This window comes from Xiphias gladius, chromosome 3 (assembly GCF_016859285.1).
Source record: "Xiphias gladius isolate SHS-SW01 ecotype Sanya breed wild chromosome 3, ASM1685928v1, whole genome shotgun sequence".
In the NCBI taxonomy this organism is placed as follows: Eukaryota; Metazoa; Chordata; class Actinopteri; order Istiophoriformes; family Xiphiidae; genus Xiphias; species Xiphias gladius.
The window spans coordinates 11,594,178-11,614,062 of NC_053402.1; the positions used below are offsets into that span (position 1 = coordinate 11,594,178).

The 19,885-nt window shown below is 40.8% G+C and overlaps 2 protein-coding genes and 1 long non-coding RNA gene across 8 annotated transcripts; 2 read left to right on the plus strand and 1 right to left on the minus strand.

Annotated features, from left to right (window-relative positions):
* Nucleotides 1–336: 336 nt before the first annotated feature.
* On the minus strand, nt 337–6,136 carry gtf2f1 (general transcription factor IIF, polypeptide 1). Of its 6 annotated transcripts, none has more exons than XM_040124247.1 (14): nt 6,018–6,136; nt 4,894–4,969; nt 4,570–4,616; nt 4,058–4,130; nt 3,627–3,820; nt 3,075–3,245; nt 2,757–2,965; nt 2,440–2,590; nt 2,267–2,322; nt 2,005–2,136; nt 1,814–1,884; nt 1,442–1,583; nt 1,145–1,283; nt 337–942 (listed from the first exon to the last, which is right to left on the minus strand). In XM_040124247.1, exons 2-14 carry the CDS (start codon nt 4,903–4,905, stop codon nt 738–740), a joined length of 1,602 nt encoding a protein of 533 aa, XP_039980181.1. In that variant the 5' UTR covers nt 4,906–4,969; nt 6,018–6,136; the 3' UTR covers nt 337–737. The 6 variants fall into 6 exon arrangements, with proteins under 6 accessions (XP_039980181.1, XP_039980178.1, XP_039980182.1 ...); XM_040124244.1 differs by lacking the exon at nt 6,018–6,136 and adding an exon at nt 5,737–5,999 and having other exon boundaries at nt 4,894–4,971; XM_040124248.1 differs by lacking the exon at nt 6,018–6,136 and adding an exon at nt 5,478–5,689 and having other exon boundaries at nt 1,442–1,580.
* A 5,045-nt stretch (nt 6,137–11,181) lies between these two features.
* LOC120804777 lies at nt 11,182–11,762 on the plus strand. Its single transcript, XR_005709484.1, has 3 exons — nt 11,182–11,275; nt 11,388–11,425; nt 11,682–11,762. It is a non-coding gene; the product is annotated as an uncharacterized LOC120804777 (long non-coding RNA).
* Nucleotides 11,763–12,292: 530 nt separating this feature from the next.
* On the plus strand, nt 12,293–15,716 carry LOC120783840 (adhesion G protein-coupled receptor E3-like). Its single transcript, XM_040117137.1, has 11 exons — nt 12,293–12,347; nt 12,444–12,557; nt 12,975–13,150; nt 13,267–13,479; nt 13,586–13,789; nt 14,003–14,244; nt 14,355–14,421; nt 14,514–14,605; nt 14,879–15,038; nt 15,207–15,272; nt 15,611–15,716. The coding sequence occupies exons 1-11, from the start codon at nt 12,293–12,295 to the stop codon at nt 15,665–15,667; spliced, it is 1,446 nt and encodes a 481-aa protein (XP_039973071.1). The 3' UTR covers nt 15,668–15,716.
* The last annotated feature ends 4,169 nt before the right edge of the window (nt 15,717–19,885 follow it).

The window sequence follows — 19,885 nt, forward strand, 5'->3', positions numbered from 1 at the left end:
CAATATTGGTTTATTGAGTGTCACATAAAGAATGTCTTACATATCTAATATATTGAGGCCTCTTCAGCTTTTAATCTCTGGAAGTCCTTGAAGATGCAGGAGATGTTTTTTTTTTTCAATCAATTCAAGTTTAAAAAGTTTCATATATGCAGTTTACCGATTAGGATTTCAAAATCTCACATTTCCCATTCACTAGTGTTTGTATATTAATTTACCGAAACCATAATAAGCCTGTTTTAGTATTTCCGAATCAGGAAAAAGGATCCCAAAGGACACACCATCAAAACAAAGTGTATTTGAAGGATGAGGTACAAAGAGAGAACCCTTACACAGCAGCACATTTTACATTTTATTAGGAAAACTTCTAGATAAGAAAAAACGAAAAAGACTTTTTTCCATTCATCAAGTTCTAAATTAAACTGTTTATGCATGGAGAGGAATGTTACAGAGATTGGGCTGTTTTTCCACGTGTTCCAATGTGAGATTTCAGACTATGAAAAACAAATTCAAGATGCATAACAAAATACTTTTTGATAAATGTCACCCGTGAAGACAGCTTCAACCTCTGATCCTGTGGCATGTCACAACAAAAGCGGTTTGTTAAAAAGACACACACAACCTTCTCTCCCAGGGGGTCAACTTTCCGAAAACAACTAAACTTTTCAACGGAAGAGGTTAATTTTTAGTCCTTCCCTTTCCTCCCCATCCTCTCCAACCCCCGTCACTCTGTTCCTCGGTTATTCAGTGAGGTAGAAGTGCATTTTGTCATTCACATTCTTGCGCTCTGGGTTGAGGCGCTTCAGGATCTGTGCCAGCACGTTGACAGTCTGCTCACTGCTCAAACCTGTGCGCTTGGTCTGGAACTTCTTCAGCAGGTCTTTGGTGGTCATTGGTTTACGGATCAGGTAGCGCCGGACTGCTTCCTCTGTTAGCTGCACATCACTGTGGGGCAGATACATTGGAAAGAGCACACCTTTTACCCTGTTCACACCCAGTTAAACTATTTCTTTTTAAGCTTACATTAAATGTCTATTTGTATCTCGTTGTCTGCTTTTTCACTGGTGATATATTATGCAGTTTCACAGTAATCTTAGAAGAAATACATACCTTAATATTTCTTAAGAGACATAAAGAAACAAAGTACCTGGAGCTGGGGGTGGATTTTCCTGATGGAGGTTGAGGCGTGCTCTTCCCAGAGGGAACAGGGCTCTGACTGCTGGGTTCCATCTTCAGCCTTTTGGCGGCTGGTGAGTCAGTGGCAGGACCCTGAGTCTGTCTCTTCCCTGGGGGAAAGGGAGATTTAGTTGGAATGGTAAAACAAACGGGGGGGACCTGAAGTGGTAGGTAGTGCCCACTTTTGAAAGTTAAAAACATCCGTCTTATGTCTTGTTTAATTATAATTTCGAATGGGTATGTGCCTATGTGGTGTATGAGCAAACACCTTGCTCTAGCTTGCTGGCTGCAGCACGGAGTGTATTGGAGGTGGAGGCAGAGTCTATAGATGGTGTCCCAGGACGACTTCCAGTCCTGGAGCTGCCTGCAGAGCCACGCCCACCTCCACGTTTAGGAGGAGTGCGCTTCTTCTGGGGGGGGGGCAGAGAGATGCTTGATTAGAACAAAAAGTAAAACACTACAAACATGTAAATACAGAACCATTCACACATTCACCACCAAAATACATTAGCTGCTAACACTCAACAGTGAGAAAGTACACTCTGCTGGTGTACAGATTTATAGAAATGCATATTCTAAGCAAGAATAGTCTATAAAATAAACTAATATCCATTTATTCAGCCCCACACACAGTAACCACCATGAACAACGCAGAGGCCGTCTCTCCTTCGATGTCACTGTCGTCTGAGCTGTCCGATTCGCCGCTGCTCTCTGTGACACACAAATCCATAAAACTCAAATCGAGCAGAAAGGAGTATCATTTAACACTCATCTTTATTAGGACCTCTTCCAAGTATTTTAAATTGTCGTCCATCTCAATGAGCACGGTACCCTTTTTCTTCTTCTTTTCCATTTGGACTGGGGTTTTCTTTCCTTCCTCCTCTTCTTCCTCCTCTTTTGTTTCCTCGTCATTCTGTTTCTCCTCCTCACTCTCTTCCTCACTTTCAGATGCCTCATCAATCCCTATGAGGGCCAAAAATTTGAAAAGATATGTTTTATAATATATATTATACATGCAGAGAATGAATCAGTGCCGTCTTTTCTATATTTAATAATCAACAGATCAGTAATTTTCAGCCACAGATGGTCTTACCTTTAGGGAGGTCCTCTCCTTTGGCGGGCTTTCCCTTTTCTGGCTCTTCGTCTGAGCTGCATTTAGAAAACAAAATCACATACTAATCAAAGAACAAACACAAGCCAAAAAAAAAAAAAAAACTTAGAGACCACAGAGAGGGATTATTTGTGCCACAATGCAGAGGAGCTGACCTGCTTTCATCCGACATGTAATCCACCTCTAGACCCTCGTAGTCACCATCATCACTGTCTTCCAAGGCCTCATTCTCATTGCTCTTTCTCTTCTTCTTCTTTGCTTTTCCTTTCCCCGTATCTTTCTTCACCTTTGTCTTGCTCTCTCCATCTGCCCAATAAAGAGACGGGTGCCCAAGGGGTTGAGAGAAAAAAATAAATAAATAAATAAAAAATAAAAAACACACGATGAAAGAAGGAAAGGAGATGTGGACAGGTATTGCAAAATAAAAGTACACAGAATGCTTTCCTATAATCTATAATCTACTTCTCCTTACCTTCCCCCATACTGCTGTCGCTGTCATCGCTGCTCATCTCCAGGTCATCTTCCAGGTCGTGAATACGCAGTTCGCCCCCTTTGCTGCCACCCCCTTTCTTTTTCCTCTTCCCTGATTTCTCTGTCTCATCTTCCTCATCATCACCACGCTCCTGCTCCCGGAGACGCCTCTGAAGCATGATGCTGAAGTGATTCACCACCTTGTTTCTCCTGTAAAAAGACAGGAATGTCTGATATTTACTTTTTGACACACCTACACCAGTGGGGTAAACTCTTCCTCTTCAAACAGCCAGCCCTCCCTGTTCCTCCTCTCTCCCACCTGCCCCACTCCTCCTCAGCCTCCTCAGCAGTGAGAGTTCGGTGCTTGGCCAGCGGTGTAAAGTTGTACCAGCCATGGACAGGGAAGGCCTCAAAAGCTCCATCGGGACACTGTGTAAAGATGTAGTAGGATGCATTTTCGGTAACACCGCCCTTCTTTAGACCTCTGAACCTGACAGAAACATGTACACAGACAGAGGGAGAGAGTGGCTGTATAGCAAACAATAGGGATCTCCCATTAGGCCTGCAAATACAGTCAGAGCGAGATAATTTGACAAAAGATCAATATCTTTTTTCTAAAAATGTAGGTACAGTGAACTGACTTAAAAAGTACGATCCATACATTCAGCCCCCAAAAGGTCTTTTAACACTTTACAACTTTTATCTCTCCTGCATAAGATCCTCTTCTGATTCCAAGTAGTTGAGTCAGAAGTTTCTGTAAACAATAACTTACATAAAAACAGTTCAGTTTCTGTTACATCATAAGTATGTGCGTGTTCCCTCTGGATGCAATATTGTGTAAATGAGAGTAAAGAATCGTCTCCCTCCTCACTTCTTGCCGGCCTTGCCATTGACCTTGAGAATCCAGGGCTGGTCCTCCACTTTGAACTCACGTGTCACAATACCAAACTTCTTCCGCCGTGCTTCCTCACGCTGCTTTCTGCCAAACTCACTACCAGCTGCACCTTCCGTTGTCTCTTCCTCCCCATATATCCGCCGAGCACTCATGTCTCTTTCCATACGAGCCTGGAAAGGGACAGGGAGGGAGCTGCTAAGAAATGCAAAGCCGAATGGTGGTCGATATGGCCACTAACTTAATTGATTCATCTTAGACTTCATATTTTCTGTATTGTTTGATTTCTCTATGTTCTTTTTAGGGTAATCACACAGCTTGTCATTTTTCTCCTGCTGACCTGTGCCCTACCTATTGGCAAGTGCCGCTCAAACTATCTGTCATGTATAGACACGCTAATATGAACCCACCTGTGTCCACGTTGAACAGCTGACTCTGTCTCCTGCATTGAAAGCCATGATGTTGTACTTCTTGCTGGTGTTTCTATGGGACAGACAGATAGAAATGCAAACAAAAAGTCACTGACTACCTGCTTATACTTACTGAGGGTAGGGGGAATAGCTGAACAGATCAGCACTACTTTAATGGAGATAAACACCTACATTCAAATTCACACCTACAATATAAACACTTAATCCTACAGATGCCAGGCACATAAGTTAGGCCTGGAGCATTTAATATATTTTACCGTAAATTGCTGCAAAGCAAAACTAAGTGACTCTGAAAGCCTTGTTTTATCACCACTTCCTTTAGCAAACCCATGTCAGCACAGAAGTAATCGAAAACTGCGCCCTGAAACCTGTAAGAAATTTAATCCTTATAGCTTTTCTTTTATACGACAGTGGTAACAAATGGTAACACATGACAAGTCTGGTCCCAACACTCTGCTGTGGATATTTGCATATCAGAACACGTTACTCACTTGGGGACCCGCACTGTGTATTCTGTGGATGAGGAACTGCTGCTCCCCTGTAAGACAAGCAGATCCAGATGATTCCTCTTAGAGGACTTTGTTTCAGCACTTTGTCTTTTCCCATATCTGATGTTCTTTGAAGGATGCAGTACCAAACACACCATGGTCTCTTTTAAACTTTATCGCAGGACTGTGACACTAATGGACTGAGGTAAATAATAACAATAGTAAATATTGCCGTCTATATATGTGAAGGCTATTCAGACACACAGTTACAATCGATAACAGGAATAAAAGTTAGATTTTGCCGCTGAGAGAAAAGTCAAAACTTACAAGCGAAGTCATGGTTGGTCGTTTGTCTCTGGATTTTCTCACCACATCAACAGTTGCTTCAGGCTGGTTGGGTGCACTAATGCAAAACAAGAGTTGCGTTAATATTAGGGTTATCCTGGTTAGATGTGAATTAAAGGGCAAGTGGCCACAGAGCTATTCAATCGGTATGTGTATGTTTATCCTTGAGTTACACTGAGCGAGCTGACCAGTCACATTACAAAGTAAACTGAATCAATTTTAGCAGCACATTATGCTGCCAGAGAACAGCAATTCCCTATTTTATGTGGTTAAATAACGTTAAAATAATAAAACAGTCAGTATACACAACTTAAGACTCGGTAATGTCTACCACGGAGCGTTACTTTTTTTTTAAAAAGACTTTTGTATCGTTTCCTTTAGCTGCTGATCCTAGATTTAAACAGCGGCTAGACGTTTAGCTGCAGTCTGCGGCTACTGCTAACTGTTACTAGGACGACCCAGCTTCAAACACAAGGTGCATTTATGTAAAAATGACAGGATACCCAAAGTTTGTAGAGACCTACATAAATCTAAAGTATTAAGACATTAAACAATCGCTGATTTACCAGTGTGCGCACTCCCACTGTGCTTGTTCCGTTAGTTTATACAGTCGACAGGAAACTTAGACTAGAAATAATGATTCCTAGCAGCCCACTCCAACCCCCTGTCTTTGTTTAAAGCATGGGGGCTCGGGTTGGCCCTGCTTTCAAGCCAGCATTACTAAGCCCACGGGAAAATACCGTAACTGTGACCATTAGAGCAACGAATCTGATAATTTTTTCACAGTATTTTTTTTTTTTTTTTTTACTCATTTCGTTTCTAGCTGCTTCAGTCTGGTGATTTTTCTTCAAAGCATTCACCGGAACTCCTTGTTGGAATTAACGGTTGCAATGACGGTGGCGGGGAGGGGTTCAAAATGCGACACGTCTGCCTATGGTTAAATGTAACAGTGAGTCAATGTGACCACAAGAGGACATTGCACTCGTCGTTATTAATACATGTAAGGCGATTGAGCCTTAACCAAGGTCAAGTCAGTGGTCCGGCAGTAGTCTCCACTCTATGGTCACTTCGATGTATTAGGAAAGCTTTCGTCTTATATTACATACATGGTCTACCCTGATGTTTAGGGGGCGGTGGCGGTTAACGACGAGAGAGCAACAATTCCTACTCGACTATTTCGGTTTGGTCGCACTAATACGCTGTCATGTTTCCAGCGAGGCCGACGCGGGATTGGCGTTTACGCCGCCGTCTCCACCTGGCATCAGGGCGGACATAGAGCCACGGGGTTCCACTGCCCTCTAGCGGCCACAGTGTAGAACTGCGACAATGTTTGAAATCGCCAAAGCAGCGCCAAGGCGCACTCACCATGCTACAATATTACAAATACTGATTCGACTGTTCTTGTTCACAATACTCGTAATTAGCTGTAAATACTGACATCAACAATGATACTCATGTACAACCTTGTAGCGACTTAACGTAGTGTTGCAGTTCTTCTCTGTGACCAATGGGGGACAAACGCTCATGATTCTACAAACAAAAGTCACACGTCAATTGCACCTATCTACCTACCCACAAATCCAAAGAAAAGAAATGACAAAAAATATCTCTATTCTAAATAAGAATTAGAAAGCTTTTTTTTTTTTTTTAATCATTGTTATACACAACCCCTGTTGGCTGAGCAGTCAATATTCACAGCGGCTGACACTTTTGATAACACATCCTGATGTAAAGTGAAATAATGCATATTCTGGACTACAGCCTAATGGTACATGTACACTTTTTTCGTCAATCTTTCTATAAGCAATATGTTTTATTTTTTTCATTTTGTAAAGCTCAGTGGCTTGTCCTTCTTTTCAAACTATCAGTTACTACCAATACTACCAACTGCTAAGCATGTGCCTTTAATCAAAGTAGAGTGTGTTGTTCCCAGTACTTTTTTAGTACGTGTGGAGTTACGCAAATATTCCCTCTCCCCTCCTCATGTTATGACATGAGCTTCGTTAAACTTAAAGCTTTTCCACCACGAGTAAGTGAATTTGCATTGTTTTTTGCATTGGTGCCAAACCTTGTAAAACATCTTTTGGATGCTGTGCAAATTTCTAAAATGTACATATAGGTGGCTAAAACAGTGATGATTGATGTTTGGCGGAGTTGGGCCTGTCATGATGAACTGCTGTGCCTTTTTTCTTCTCCCGGGTGAGTTATTTCATGCTTTCTGTATAAGTGGGAAGAAAGAGTATGTGAACCCTTTGGAAAGACCTGGTTTTCTGCATTAATTGGTCATAAAATCTTCTCTGATCTTCATCTAAGTCCCAAGGAAAGACAGACACGATGTGCTTAACCTAATGACACACAAACGGTTATGATCTTTTTTGTCTTTACTGAACACACCCATTAAACCTTCCCTGTGCTGGAGGAAAAAGTAAGTGAACACTTGGATTTAATTGCTGGTCGAACCTCCTTTGGCAGCTGTAACCTCAAACAAGCACATCTGGTAGCTGTGGATCAGACATGAACAATGTTAAGGAGGAATTTTGGACCATTCCTCCGACAGAACGGCTTCAGCTCAGCCATATTCTTAGACATCTGCTGTGAACGGCTCACTGAGCTCATTCCACGGCATCTCTGCTGGGTTAATGTCTGGACTCTGACTGGGCCACTCCAGAAGGTGGACTTTCTTTGTTTGAAATCATTCTGTAGTAGATTTACTGTGATGTTTAGGGTCATTGTCCTGCTACATCACCCGACCACCACCTGGCCTCAGTTGGCGGACAGCCACCCTGACATTATCCTGTGAGATACCTTGATAAACCTGGGAATTCAATCTTCCCCTCGACGATGACAAGCTGTGCAGGTCCTTTTGAAATGTTTGAGTGTTTTTTATAAGTCAAAGTGGGTCTAACACACACCTCCAGTCTGGTATCATTGACCGGACTTCAGTTTTACTAACTCCTGACTGCTATTAACTTTTTTTGATGTCATTATCGTCAGGGTTCACATACTTTTTCCGACCTACACAGTGCATGTTTGAAGGATGCATTCAATATGTACAAGGACAATACAATGATTTGTGTGTTGTTAGTTAAATATTTGTGTTTGTTCATAATTGAGACTTAGATGAGTCACAATTTTAAGACTAATTTATACAGAAATGCAGGTAATTCCAAAAGGTCCACTTACTTTTTCTTGCTGCTGTAGTTGATAGTGTGCGAATATGAATACACTAAGTTAAACTGGACAGCACTTGGAGAATGTATACCTTCACTACGTGCAGCCCTGCTAAGGCTGTACAATCCTCTAAACCTGTCATTTTAATATCTGCATCCTGATTCAGATACAGTGACAGACAATTAGGATACATGTACTTTTTATTTTTTTAATCAAATGTATATACATTTGTGTGAGTATAGTTTAAAAAAAGAATAATTTACTTGTTTTGACCAAATGCTACAGACAGAAATATGAATATTTTGAACCACAAAAAAATGTTCTTATAATTTACAGTATGTTGTTGTAACAAATGCTGTCGTAATGTATTTTATTATTATTATTTACTTTTACATTCCTTTTAAAAATACACGTCTGTTTCTTGTCATCACTGTCATCAGCGCCAGTTCACCATCGAGCTAATTTCTGTAATAGTCTTGTGTATATATCTCATACATGTTCATTTAATCCTTTTTTAGATTATGTGAGAGGACTATTAAAGAAGGTATTAAAATTGGGCTGCTGTGCAAATACAATGTATGTATTTTGTTGGGAAGTGTGTGTGTGTATATATATGTTTTACAACTGACAGCTATTCTTAGAAACAATATCTCGTCTCTGTCTTTGTGCTTTATAGGTTCACTCTTCATCCTTGGCCAGTGTGTTTTTCCTCCTGGTATGGATGATGTTAAATTGCAAACATGAGAGACGGAGACTGGCTATAGGTGAAATAACGGTCATTTGTTCGTGTTTATGTTCATTATTATTGACTTTCAGTACATTTTGCTGTTCCACATAGGTTCTTGTGATGGATACACGAACAGAACTGAACCATGGCGCAACATATTATTTAAATCATCTTCCTTCCCCGGCTACCCAAAGAGCGACGAACATCTTATTGGGAAGTGGTGGCGCTTCACAGGGATAGGTGGAGACAGAATCATTACAGGCTGCCGGAGTGGCCCTATTGGTGGTACCGAATATCCTATTTATGTTCCATTTTCATATCCAACAACTGAATCTGAAACTCCAACAACCGGCAATGCATATGGAAATGTTGGACGCTGCGATTATTACTCTTTTTCCATGAGTGTGGCCCTCTGTCCTGGAGGATTCTACATCTACAAACCATCAAATCACCCACATGGCAGTTCGGGTTATATCACCTGTAAGGACTGATTGCTCGTTGACATCCTTTGTTTTGTTTAGGCATGTCCCATCCAACGATGTGCAGTTAAGGAGACCCGCTTTTATCTTTTCCCCATGAATATTGTTTATGTGTTTGTTTCTATGTGTGTGCGGTATCTCGGTTCAGATCATTACGTGTGTAGCCCAGACTCCTGCGGACCACTTGCTCAGTGTTCATCCGCTGGAGGCTGTATTTGTGTTCCTGGGTATGAAATCCCTCCAAAACACCTACCCACATCAGATTCGTATGGTTGTGTCGGTAAGTACGTTTTATTTCATCTAACCTGTTGTAAACAGTCGCAAACAGTTGAGTACATTAAAATGCTTAGCGGATGCTCATGGTCTGCATTTCGTGAGCATGTACTGTACTTCCCACCTTAACGTCCTGTGTGTAACGTCTCTTGGCAGACATAGATGAGTGTGAGAGGACTTCGGGGATTTGTGGTTCTTACTCCAATTGTACCAACACCATTGGAGCATACGGCTGTACCTGTCTGAATGGATTCAACACTACAAATTCAGCATTACCACCTGGAACGTCCAACCAATGCAAAGGCACTACTTGTCTCACCTCAAATTAATGTATCTTTCTGTTGAGCTGCAGTGGCATAATCTTGTCATACAGTTTGAGACTCCGGTTGATTTTGTTTTTTTGTTTTTGTTTTCTTTATAGATATCAACGAGTGCCTTGACAATATCTGTGGAGATGATGGGACCTGTCAAAACAACCCAGGAAGTTTTGTGTGTGAATGCCATAAAGGCTACCACCTTGTACCCTACGCAACTCCTGTTTGCCAAGGTCTGTTTACAGTAATGTTACACAAAACTGGAGGATACAGACTACATTTTTCATGTTCTCTAAGCTTTCACCAAATGCAGTTCCAAATGGTACACTTCTATTGAAGAAAAATATAAACTAAAGTATTGCATTTGTATGGTTTTTTTTCACTAGGTTGTTGCTGGCATGTTAGGCAATAAAAGTATCACCAGGTAACTGGAATGAAAATATAGCCTTTAGATTTTCCAAATTGATGACTTTAAGCAGATTGGGTTTTGTCAACTGGACAGGGACAAATGAGAAACCCAGTTATTGTAACCCACTTTCACTAAACAGGCCTCCATAACCGAGAAGAAATGTGGTTCCTAATGATCATTAGTTTATATTATGGTTTATATTGTAGTTTATATATCAGTGCTTAATTTTGGGGTAAAACAACATCTTAGAAAAATGCCCTGATCCCTTTTCCATGCCAACTGAGTTAACTCTTCCTTCTTTAGATACTGATGAATGTTTCAACTCCACCGTCTGTGGCCCTGACTCTGTTTGCACCAACACACCTGGAGCTTATACCTGTGCATGTCAACCGGGTTACGCACAAACTCAACCAGAGCAGGAACCCAGCGGGACCAACATCTGTATAGGTATTTGCACTGATTGTTTTCAGATGCCAGAGGCTCTTCAGCATCTAGGAGCAGATGGAAAATTGCAAATCCGCCGTCAAATCGTCTTGTTTGTAACAGAAGTCAAGAGTCATACGCAAAGCCGCCCGCTTTATTGTTTCACTTGTGTATCTTGTAATTGGCAGATGTCGATGAGTGCGTCAGAGATGCTACCATCTGTGGTCCTAATGCCAACTGCACAAACTCAATCGGATCTTATCTCTGCACCTGCTTCCTTGGTTATCGGCTAGACAACCCAGGCGTGATAGCCAGCGTATCTAACCCATGCACAGGTGTGTGTGCACTATTGATTTATATGACTTATGATTTTACTATTATATATTTTACTTTTATTTGTATGTGTTTTTTCTCTCTACAGATAGAGAAGAATGCAGTGAGACACCAGGAATATGTGGCAAACAAACTGTGTGCACTAACGTACCAGGGACCTTCTATTGTTCTTGTCCAGATGGATTCTACCCATCAACTGGAATTGTGTGGACGTTGGGAGTTTCATTTTGTCAAAGTAAGCTTCGGATGCAGGTGCTTGCAGTATATACAGTATGCTATAATCTTCCGATGTGCTGAATGACCCATACATGCTGACGTTTTCATTTTCCTCTACACTAACTCAACAGGTCTTAAGGAGATTCTAGATGAGATAAAACCCCCAGAGGTAAATATTATCGACAAAGTGGCATTGTCAAAGAAAGGACAATTTTACTGGCCAACCAATTTTGCAAACACAGAGACATGTGTGTCTTAGGCTTTTGTCAGAATCGAATTTAGGTTCCATTGCTTCATGTTGAAGATAGATCCAAGTTACCCATGAGACAGCCTAGTTAGCTTGACAAATTACCCATGCCTCAGCAAAATCTATTAGTTAGACAAACAACATTAAAGATGAGGTTACGCTTTTGTGTTTGCTGCAGGGACAGACAAAAGAGAGAGCTTTTCTTGGCAACATGGATCAGCAACTGAAAGACAATGAAGGCATAATCTTACCAGAACCGGTAAGTGGACAACAAAGAGCGGTGGTCCCCCTCTAGAAAGACTGTAACTGCTAAAACCTCTCAGTATTAGCTGGTTTCATTAAGATAAGGAGCTCTCTACGTGAGCGCTTAGTTACATCAATTTCCTGAGGTGTGCAGAGCTAGTTTCACTGGAAATTAATTCAACTTCAGTTTAAGCTCGCTGCATGTTATGTGTGGATGACACTGCAAGTGCATTTACCTTATTCTTCCGCCCTCTCTTTCTTGTGCTTTCTCTGCAGACTGTGGCAAACAGCTTCTCAGCATCTATGGTAAATGTTTTTCCATAAATAACTTGAATCCCTATAACTCTACAGCCTTTGGGGGAGGTTTTTTTTTATCCTACGGTGTGTTACTTCATCAGCCAGGTCAGTTATTTATCACAGATATGTTCATTGTTAAAGGAAGTGTCAGGTGTTGGACCACATGTCAGATCAATCACAGTGATTAGTGAAGGTGACGGGGAGACCGGCAGTGTCATTCTGGGCATCTCAGACCGCTTAGTGTCTGCAATGGTGGACCCGGGTCAAAACCACACCAAGACAACTGTGAAGAGTTCAGCTGTGGGTAAGATAGGTTCATCTTACTTTACTGTAGATATTTACCGTATGTGTACTGGGTGGATATCAAATCAAGCTGTTCTAACACTAATCTGTGCGGTAGATTTAAGTCTTGAAACGATCAGATCTGGAAACAACGATGGAGAGAGCTCTCTTCTCTCAGCGAAAGGAAACACCATGCAGATCAACCTGGAAAGTCTAGCCAAAAACAACAATGGTGAGAAGAAGCTCATAATGGAAAGGATGATGGCAATTACCAAAGTATACTTTTTTTTTTTAAAGAATCATGCCAGCAATGTTGAATCCACATATACTACACATAGATATATATACTAGATATATTGCCACTTTGTTTTCCCGCCTTTTGCAATAAAACTGGTTTTCTTTCATTTCGCTGTAGTAAATCACCCTGCATGACTTAATCTTTTATTTTGTCAATTTTATTTTACCAACGTGTGCTTAAGGCAGATTAATTTTAAAGTTGACTCTCATGCAGTGGAGAAACTGAAAAAAATCAGTCATTACCATGAACTACATATTTGCAAACCTAAAACAAAACTGTGGAAAATCAAAGACATTGGTGTAAAGGGGTATTTAATAGTGTTGATCATCTCCACCATGTGGGCATTCCCAGGTTCTGCAGCAGCTGCCTTCATGACATTAAGTGGGATGGAGAGTCTTCTAAGTCATCAATACTTTGAAACAGAAAACAGGACGGAGATGTACTCGGATATTATCACCGCAATCCTGCCCTCAATGAACAACACCAACCTCCCAGAACCTGTTAATTTTACCATCCATCACAGGAAGGTGCTGCCCAATTTATCCATCCACCCAGTTTTTTCAGAAAAATACTTTTTAAGATAACATGTGGCTTGCAATCTTTCAACATATTTAAAAACCTTTTGATTCTCTGGTTCCAACAGGCACTGCCTGAATCTGGTTTGGTAACCTGTGTGTACTGGGAGGACAAATCACATGAGACAGGAATGGGAGAAGGAAGTGAAAAAGGAGGAGAAAAGGCCAAGACTATGCGTTGGTCAGTAGAGGGCTGCTGGGTTGCATACACTAATGAAAACTACACAGTGTGCAGCTGCTCCCATCTCTCCACATTTGCCCTCATCCTGCAGATAGGGGAGGTATTATAGATTTGTTTGTGAATACGGATTTGCTAACACAGGTTCCCACACCCGACGCCAGGTCGATCACGGCACGTGCTTTTTTCCGCGTGTTGTGTCTTTTCAGCCTCCACCAGAGGATCCTTTCTTAGAGTGGCTGAACCGGATGTGTGTGATTGTCGGACTATTCTTCTTCGCACTGGCCATCCTCACCTTCCTGCTGTGTAGCTGGAACCGCAAGATTAACAACACAGCCCGTCTTCACCTCTGTCTCAGCCTCGCCTTGTCTCATCTCCTGCTGCTGTGGAATGACAGATATGTTGAACATGAGGTGCAGTAAGATTTAAGATGCAGGTTGTTGTTTTTGCTTTGAAAAATACTTAATGGGCCCTCATGTTGTGCTGGCCGTGTTTTAAATGTGACCAAACTAGAGGTAAGAATTCTCTGCTGAGGGTGTTAACAGTTGTGCAAGAAGCTTGGAGCTTAAATGAAGGGAGGAAGCAATGTTATTGATGTCAAGATTCCCCCTCACGTGTTTCCACAGCTGGCCTGCACTGTCGTGGCCGGGCTTCTCCACTTCTTAATTGTTGCGAGTTTTGTGTGGATGCTGCTGGAGGCTCTGCAGCTCCACCTGCTGGTCCGAAGGCTCTCGAAGGTGCAGGTCATCCGGAGAGATGGCCTCCCCGGGCCACTTCTCTATCTGATCGGCTACGGCGTTCCATTTGTGATTGTGGGTATTTCTGCACTGGTGTATTCTGATGGTTATGGTGCTACTGAGGCAGAAGTGTGAGTAGCATGAACACCGATACACAGATTGATTATTGTTTATCTTCGGTGTTTAAACGGATTTTTAGTCGTACAAGACTGGATAATAGTGTGTGATGTGTGAATTTCAGGTGCTGGCTGTCACAAGAACGCAGTTTCAAATGGGCTTTAACAGGACCTGTAATTACTGTCCTTGCAGTGAGTCTATCAGTGTGTAATAATAGAAGCAGCTGCAATTAAGGATAATTGGGACACATCCAAACTCATTCTAAATTTGTTTCCTCTGTCAGCTTAACTGCATCTTGTTCTGTGCTACTTTATGGAGTCTGAGACCCACCTTGACCAACATGAAGAGTGATATCTCTCAGTCCAAAGATACTAGGTGAGTGTGTGTGTTCTGCATTTTTATTCTTCCATTAACCCTAAAGTGCGACAACTAGAATTGATTTGTTTAAATAAATGCTGTGGGCCGGTTGTGAAAAGATTGATTAAATAAAATTGTGGACAGCAGGAGAGACTAGAGATTAGAGTAAAACCCATTCTTAAAAATACACTGCATTTCTTTAATCATAAAAAAGCTACTTGATTCCAAATGCAGAGTGAGTGAGTAGTAGGCTGCCACTCTGTGCTCACTTCGTATCTGTTTTGTTTGCAGATTGATTGTGTTCAAGATCCTGGCCCAGTTTGTCATACTGGGCTGTACGTGGATTCTGGGCCTGTACCAGAGTAATCTTTTCTTTAAAGTCCTTTTCATAATCCTTAACTCCCAGCAGGGCACCTTCCTCTACATCGTCCACTGCCTGCTCAATAAGGAGGTAGTCTCTTCATGCAGAGCACTCTGCTTTTGTTAATCTGCCCTCTGATACGTTTTCAATTCATAGGGCGCTACTACTAACAATGACAGCAATAAAAAAAGCTTCCTTTCTTTTTGGCAGCATTAACACACAACGCTAAAACAAGTTGTATTTCATTGCATTTTCTAGGTTAGAGAAGAATACATGAAATGGCTGACCTGTTCTTTCAGTAGGCCCAGAGAAGGAGGATCTGTGGTGAGCTTTAATGAGGAGACAACAGCAATGCATGATATCAGGAATCATTTTAATAATTGTGAAACGTTAACAATTATTTTAGTTTCTCTCTTTCTTTCGGAAGTGTCTTTGTAGCATTTATGTGGCCATCAAAACTACAAAGACACAAAATATGTGAATCTATACTGCATATTTACAAGGCACAATACAAACAGTCTTGTGTTTTATTGTAGAAATTTAATCTGTAGAAAGTTTTCTTTCAAATCTCTATCTGAAATGATCACTGGCGTGATGTTGCACGAATTTCAGCCCCTATCTTAACGATATGTAATAAGAATATGAACAATGTATTTCAACAGAAAGATGCACCGTCAGTCTCCGAGGACTTGGACAAGGGTGAAGAGCAGACAGACTAATGGTGATGAAACAATTATGACACAGAAGAGAGCTGGAAGACAGAGAAGAGAAATGCAAGCCTTTTTCACTTTTCATCCATTAGTCATTACATATTATTGTTTTATTGTCCTTGTTGTGGTTGGGGATGACAGCTCGTTAAAAGATTAATTAATTAATTAAAAAAATAAATGTGTGTGTGTGTGTGTGTGTGTGTGTGTGTGTGCGTGCGTGCGTGTTTGGGTGTGTATCTACTTCAACTATATCTACTATTGTTTATTACGTAATTTTCTGGTTTGGATGATGTTCACTTGGAGATGACACGAAAACATCTGAACAATACCTGAAATAACCAATGAGTCACCATCATTACTGCCATTATTTTCCTTGTTCAACGTGGGTTCCTTCCGCGTAGTTAAATAGGCCACTTTTTTCATCATTGAGAAACTTTAACTGCATTATAATGCACATAAGTACATAGCTTTTGGGACATGGACCATGGTAACACGGTCTCGTGATTAATCCAGAAGTTTTCAAGTCAAGGAGCGCAGGACAGTAAACACCCACAAATGTAAGCTCTGAATAAATGGTCCGAGTGAATGAATCAGTCCCTAGGTTGCAGTTAAGATAGTTCTTGGATGGCACGTACACAGTATTTTTGTGAACTCGTGTGTATATTTTCTGTACTTTGTTTATTGTGGTTTTTATTGTTTTGGGTCCACAATAAACTTGTGCTGTATCAGAGTTTTCTCAGCTGTATATTGTAATGACCGGAAAAAGACACGTCCAATTTCAAGCAAAAAGGCATTTTGTGTGCGCCTGCTACATAACTGTGTATGTGTTGCGCCGTGACAGTCCTGTGTCGATGTGTGTGGTGCGTTGTGTAGAGCTACGCTTCAACTAAAGCTAAAAATTTGTTGAACTTTGACCCTGAACTACGCGGGAGGTGGGTGAAATATCAGCCTTCAAGTTCATCTTGAAGGTTTGTTACAAAAACATTGTTTCAGTCTCTATAGTGATCTAAGTGTTAACAGTGTTTACATAGTAGCCTGAGTCTATGAAAAGGTTCTTTCAGATCATGGTTATAAAAGCTATAAAACTTCCAAATAATTAGATAAGGCTGAGTATCTGCAAATTGCTATTTGCCAATAAATCGGCCCTATGGGTTTGACAGACTGCACCAATCTCCCCAAGAATTCTGCCCCGTGCAAACTCTGTGCAACAGTTCCATTTTTCGCCGCTACGCGACGACAGCTTTTGTCAGAGATGTGTGGTTTGAATGTATAGTGTGCAGCTTCTACTCCTTTCTATTCATTGTTTCTTTTGTTTCATGGCGCCACATATACTGCAAGTACGTGAGGGTACATTCAGACAGAGATCAGTTGCTGCCTCCAGCTCCATTGATTGCGTTGTAGACACAAAGGCAAAATTGCAAAACGTGAATGCATTCCAGATAACTTTCTGCCAGGATGTGCTTTACTCAAATTAACTAATAACGGAAGAGCAACTCGACTTGGGCAAGGAGAAGTGTTAAATACTGCAGTCATCGATAAGACTTTGACAACCATCAATCTGATTTGACAAATTGACATTAACAATAGGTACGGTATGTGCACAGGTGATGGTATCGGATACAGTGGTATCCAATTGTACACCCTCTGAAGAGGTAACAACTCCAGCAACAGTTTCCTGCTCGGTATCTGTACACAGATGTTCACAAAAGTCCCATTTTTCACAAAGTCTTTGTGTAACCTCACCACTGTTATAATTTGTTCAAAGACTTTTTCAAACAGTCACAATTTTGTTTTTTACAAACACAAATCTTTTCTACAAATACTTTTTTTTTTTCTACAGATGCACAAACTTGAGTTTATCATGCCGACTTATTTCACAGCTTTACAAAGGTTGATTTACAACTACCAACTTCGGAAGCTATTTGTGAACATGACTTTACAAGCTCAAAATCTTAATGACCCTAATTTGAGCCCATACCATTTAGCTGGATTTGAACTTCTTTTCCCTGAGCTTTTTAGCCCCACCTTTGCATTTTTTTAAAGCTTTGTAACTGAATGTGATTGACTGGGGGAGGTAGACAGACGATGGACACAGAGCCAAGCCTCTTCCCTCTTCAAATAGAGCCCCCCCGCCCCCTACTTGGAATTGTCTTTCCTGTAATGCCGCCATCCGCGTTGAGGTTAGGGCTTAGTTTCGGATGTGGTCAGACATATTGGTGATAACTGGTTGGGGATAGGGAAGGTTGGGATTAAGGTGAGAGGAAACACTATTCGTACATCAATAGGGAAGCAGACTTCAGCAGCTCATTGGGCTGGGTCCATTACCACAGCACGGCTCTCTCTCTCACTCAGCACTCCCAGTGGCTACCCCTTCCACGCTTTCATTTCAGACATAAAGTGTTTGATTTGGCTGCCGTCTTCTTTAACTTCTTTGAGAAAGCTGTGTTATAGCCCAGTAAATTGACTTACCGAGGGTACAACAACAGAGAATTTGTATCCTGATCAATTAATCCTCAGAGAACGCTGAAAGCTGAAGTTCTGACGTCTTTTTAATAATGCAACAGTTGTTACACTGACGTTGAAGGTTATTCGTATTCATCATTCATCCTTTGGATTGTCACTATGGATACACTGTAATGGTTTTCATCCCTGGCGTCCACACAATGTGATCTTACAGATGTCAAAGGCTGTCAAAGAAAATCTATCTGTCAAATGTAAAACATTGTAAACTGGGGCAAAAACAAAGCGCCACTTCGGCAAAGCTGAGGTTGAACAGACACAGGTGAAGGGAAAATGACACCTACCAATGTCTATGTGCGCAGTACATATAGTATGTGACACAATCTACAAAATGACACAACACGGCATATTGACATCACTAAAATATTGGTTTATGAAACCTTTATACCACAATTGAAGCCCTTGTACACATCTGTAATGTCAGTGCTTACTGCCTGCATTTTCCTCTTTTTTCCTCTTAACTTTCTTGGTTCTGTTATTGAAGAGCAATGAGAGTATGAGAGTATGAATTAAATGCTTATCTGCATTTATTAAACAGATGAGCTACACTAATTATATGGTGTGTATGTAGATGATGTAGCATTACTTTTTGTTTAATGGTTTGGTTTAAAGTTCTTTTGTATTTTTGTTCATTGTGTATAGATCTGAATTGTTGATTTGGTGTGAGAGGAGTACAAGAAATGGCTGACATGCTTTTTTGGAAATACAACATATTATCTCAAGCAGTCCTAGAAATCTTAAGTCCTAAAATTTTTTCACATAAGCAAAATTATATGTGCCACTTTACATCCTTTACTGTATATCCCTAATAAATATATTTAAATGCAGCATGGCCACAAATGATTTTACTATGTCTTATTCACTGTTTTGTACATGAGAAGGATGATTCCCAGATAACAGACGGGTGTAAACAGTGCAGATTTTATGGTTTGTACAAATATTGTACAAACCATTTATCAATTTCAACAACATTATATACCGATGACAATGATTTGTTTCAACAGAAAGATGCACCTTCAGTCTCTGAGTAAAAGCCTGAGGAACAGAGCGATATTGCTATTTTCACTGTCCAACGACTCAGAGTCGGATGTTTTAAATAAACTCTGAATACAGTGAGTGGTGAAGTGGTACCCTTCCTCCAGCAACTATAGTCAGGTTTATGAATGTAGTAGAATTTTAAGTTTAAGCTTAAAAGTACATATTTGAAAGGTTTTGGAGCTCTGCTGGTTTTTGATGATTTCTACACAGTGACATTGTAACTTCCAATAAATCGCCTTAAATCAATGTAGCACACGCTGAATATTAATAAAGTGAGTCCCATAATATTTGAAGCCCTCGCAGTGTCACACAACACCGGGAAGACTTGTTGAAATTGTCACCGTCTCTCCACCTAATTTATTTGCCTGGGTGTGGTAGCTTTCACAAGCATGCCCACTGCCCACACCCTCAGTTAGTCACTGTCTAAAAAAAAAAACAAAACTTTCTACAAAGTAAAAACATTCGCATCTCAGTTGTGTCTTTCTCTTTCCATTTGTATTGTATTTACATGAGAGCTGGGGCACTTTGACATGTGTCAAACTTTACAAGACAAATTCAAGGGACAGGCGAAGCCAAGTGTAGTCTCTCACATCGTATTCACGTCTCACGCTAATTCAGATCAACATACAGTGGGCACAGAGACATATTAAATTAATAGATTGGTGGTGG

Coding starts and splice junctions, on each gene's coding strand:
- gtf2f1 (XM_040124247.1), bottom strand. Junction 2,137..2,266: donor AGGAGAGGACCTCCCTAAAG/GTAAGACCATCT, acceptor TGGCCCTCATAG/GGATTGATGAGGCATCTGAA. Junction 1,284..1,441: donor AGCCAGCAAGCTAGAGCAAG/GTGTTTGCTCAT, acceptor CCTTTCCCCCAG/GGAAGAGACAGACTCAGGGT.
- LOC120783840 (XM_040117137.1), top strand. CDS start 12,293: ATGGTGGACCCGGGTCAAAACCACACCAAGACAACTGTGAAGAGTTCA. Junction 14,422..14,513: donor CTGTAATTACTGTCCTTGCA/GTGAGTCTATCA, acceptor TTCCTCTGTCAG/CTTAACTGCATCTTGTTCTG. Junction 15,273..15,610: donor CCAGAGAAGGAGGATCTGTG/GTGAGCTTTAAT, acceptor GTATTTCAACAG/AAAGATGCACCGTCAGTCTC.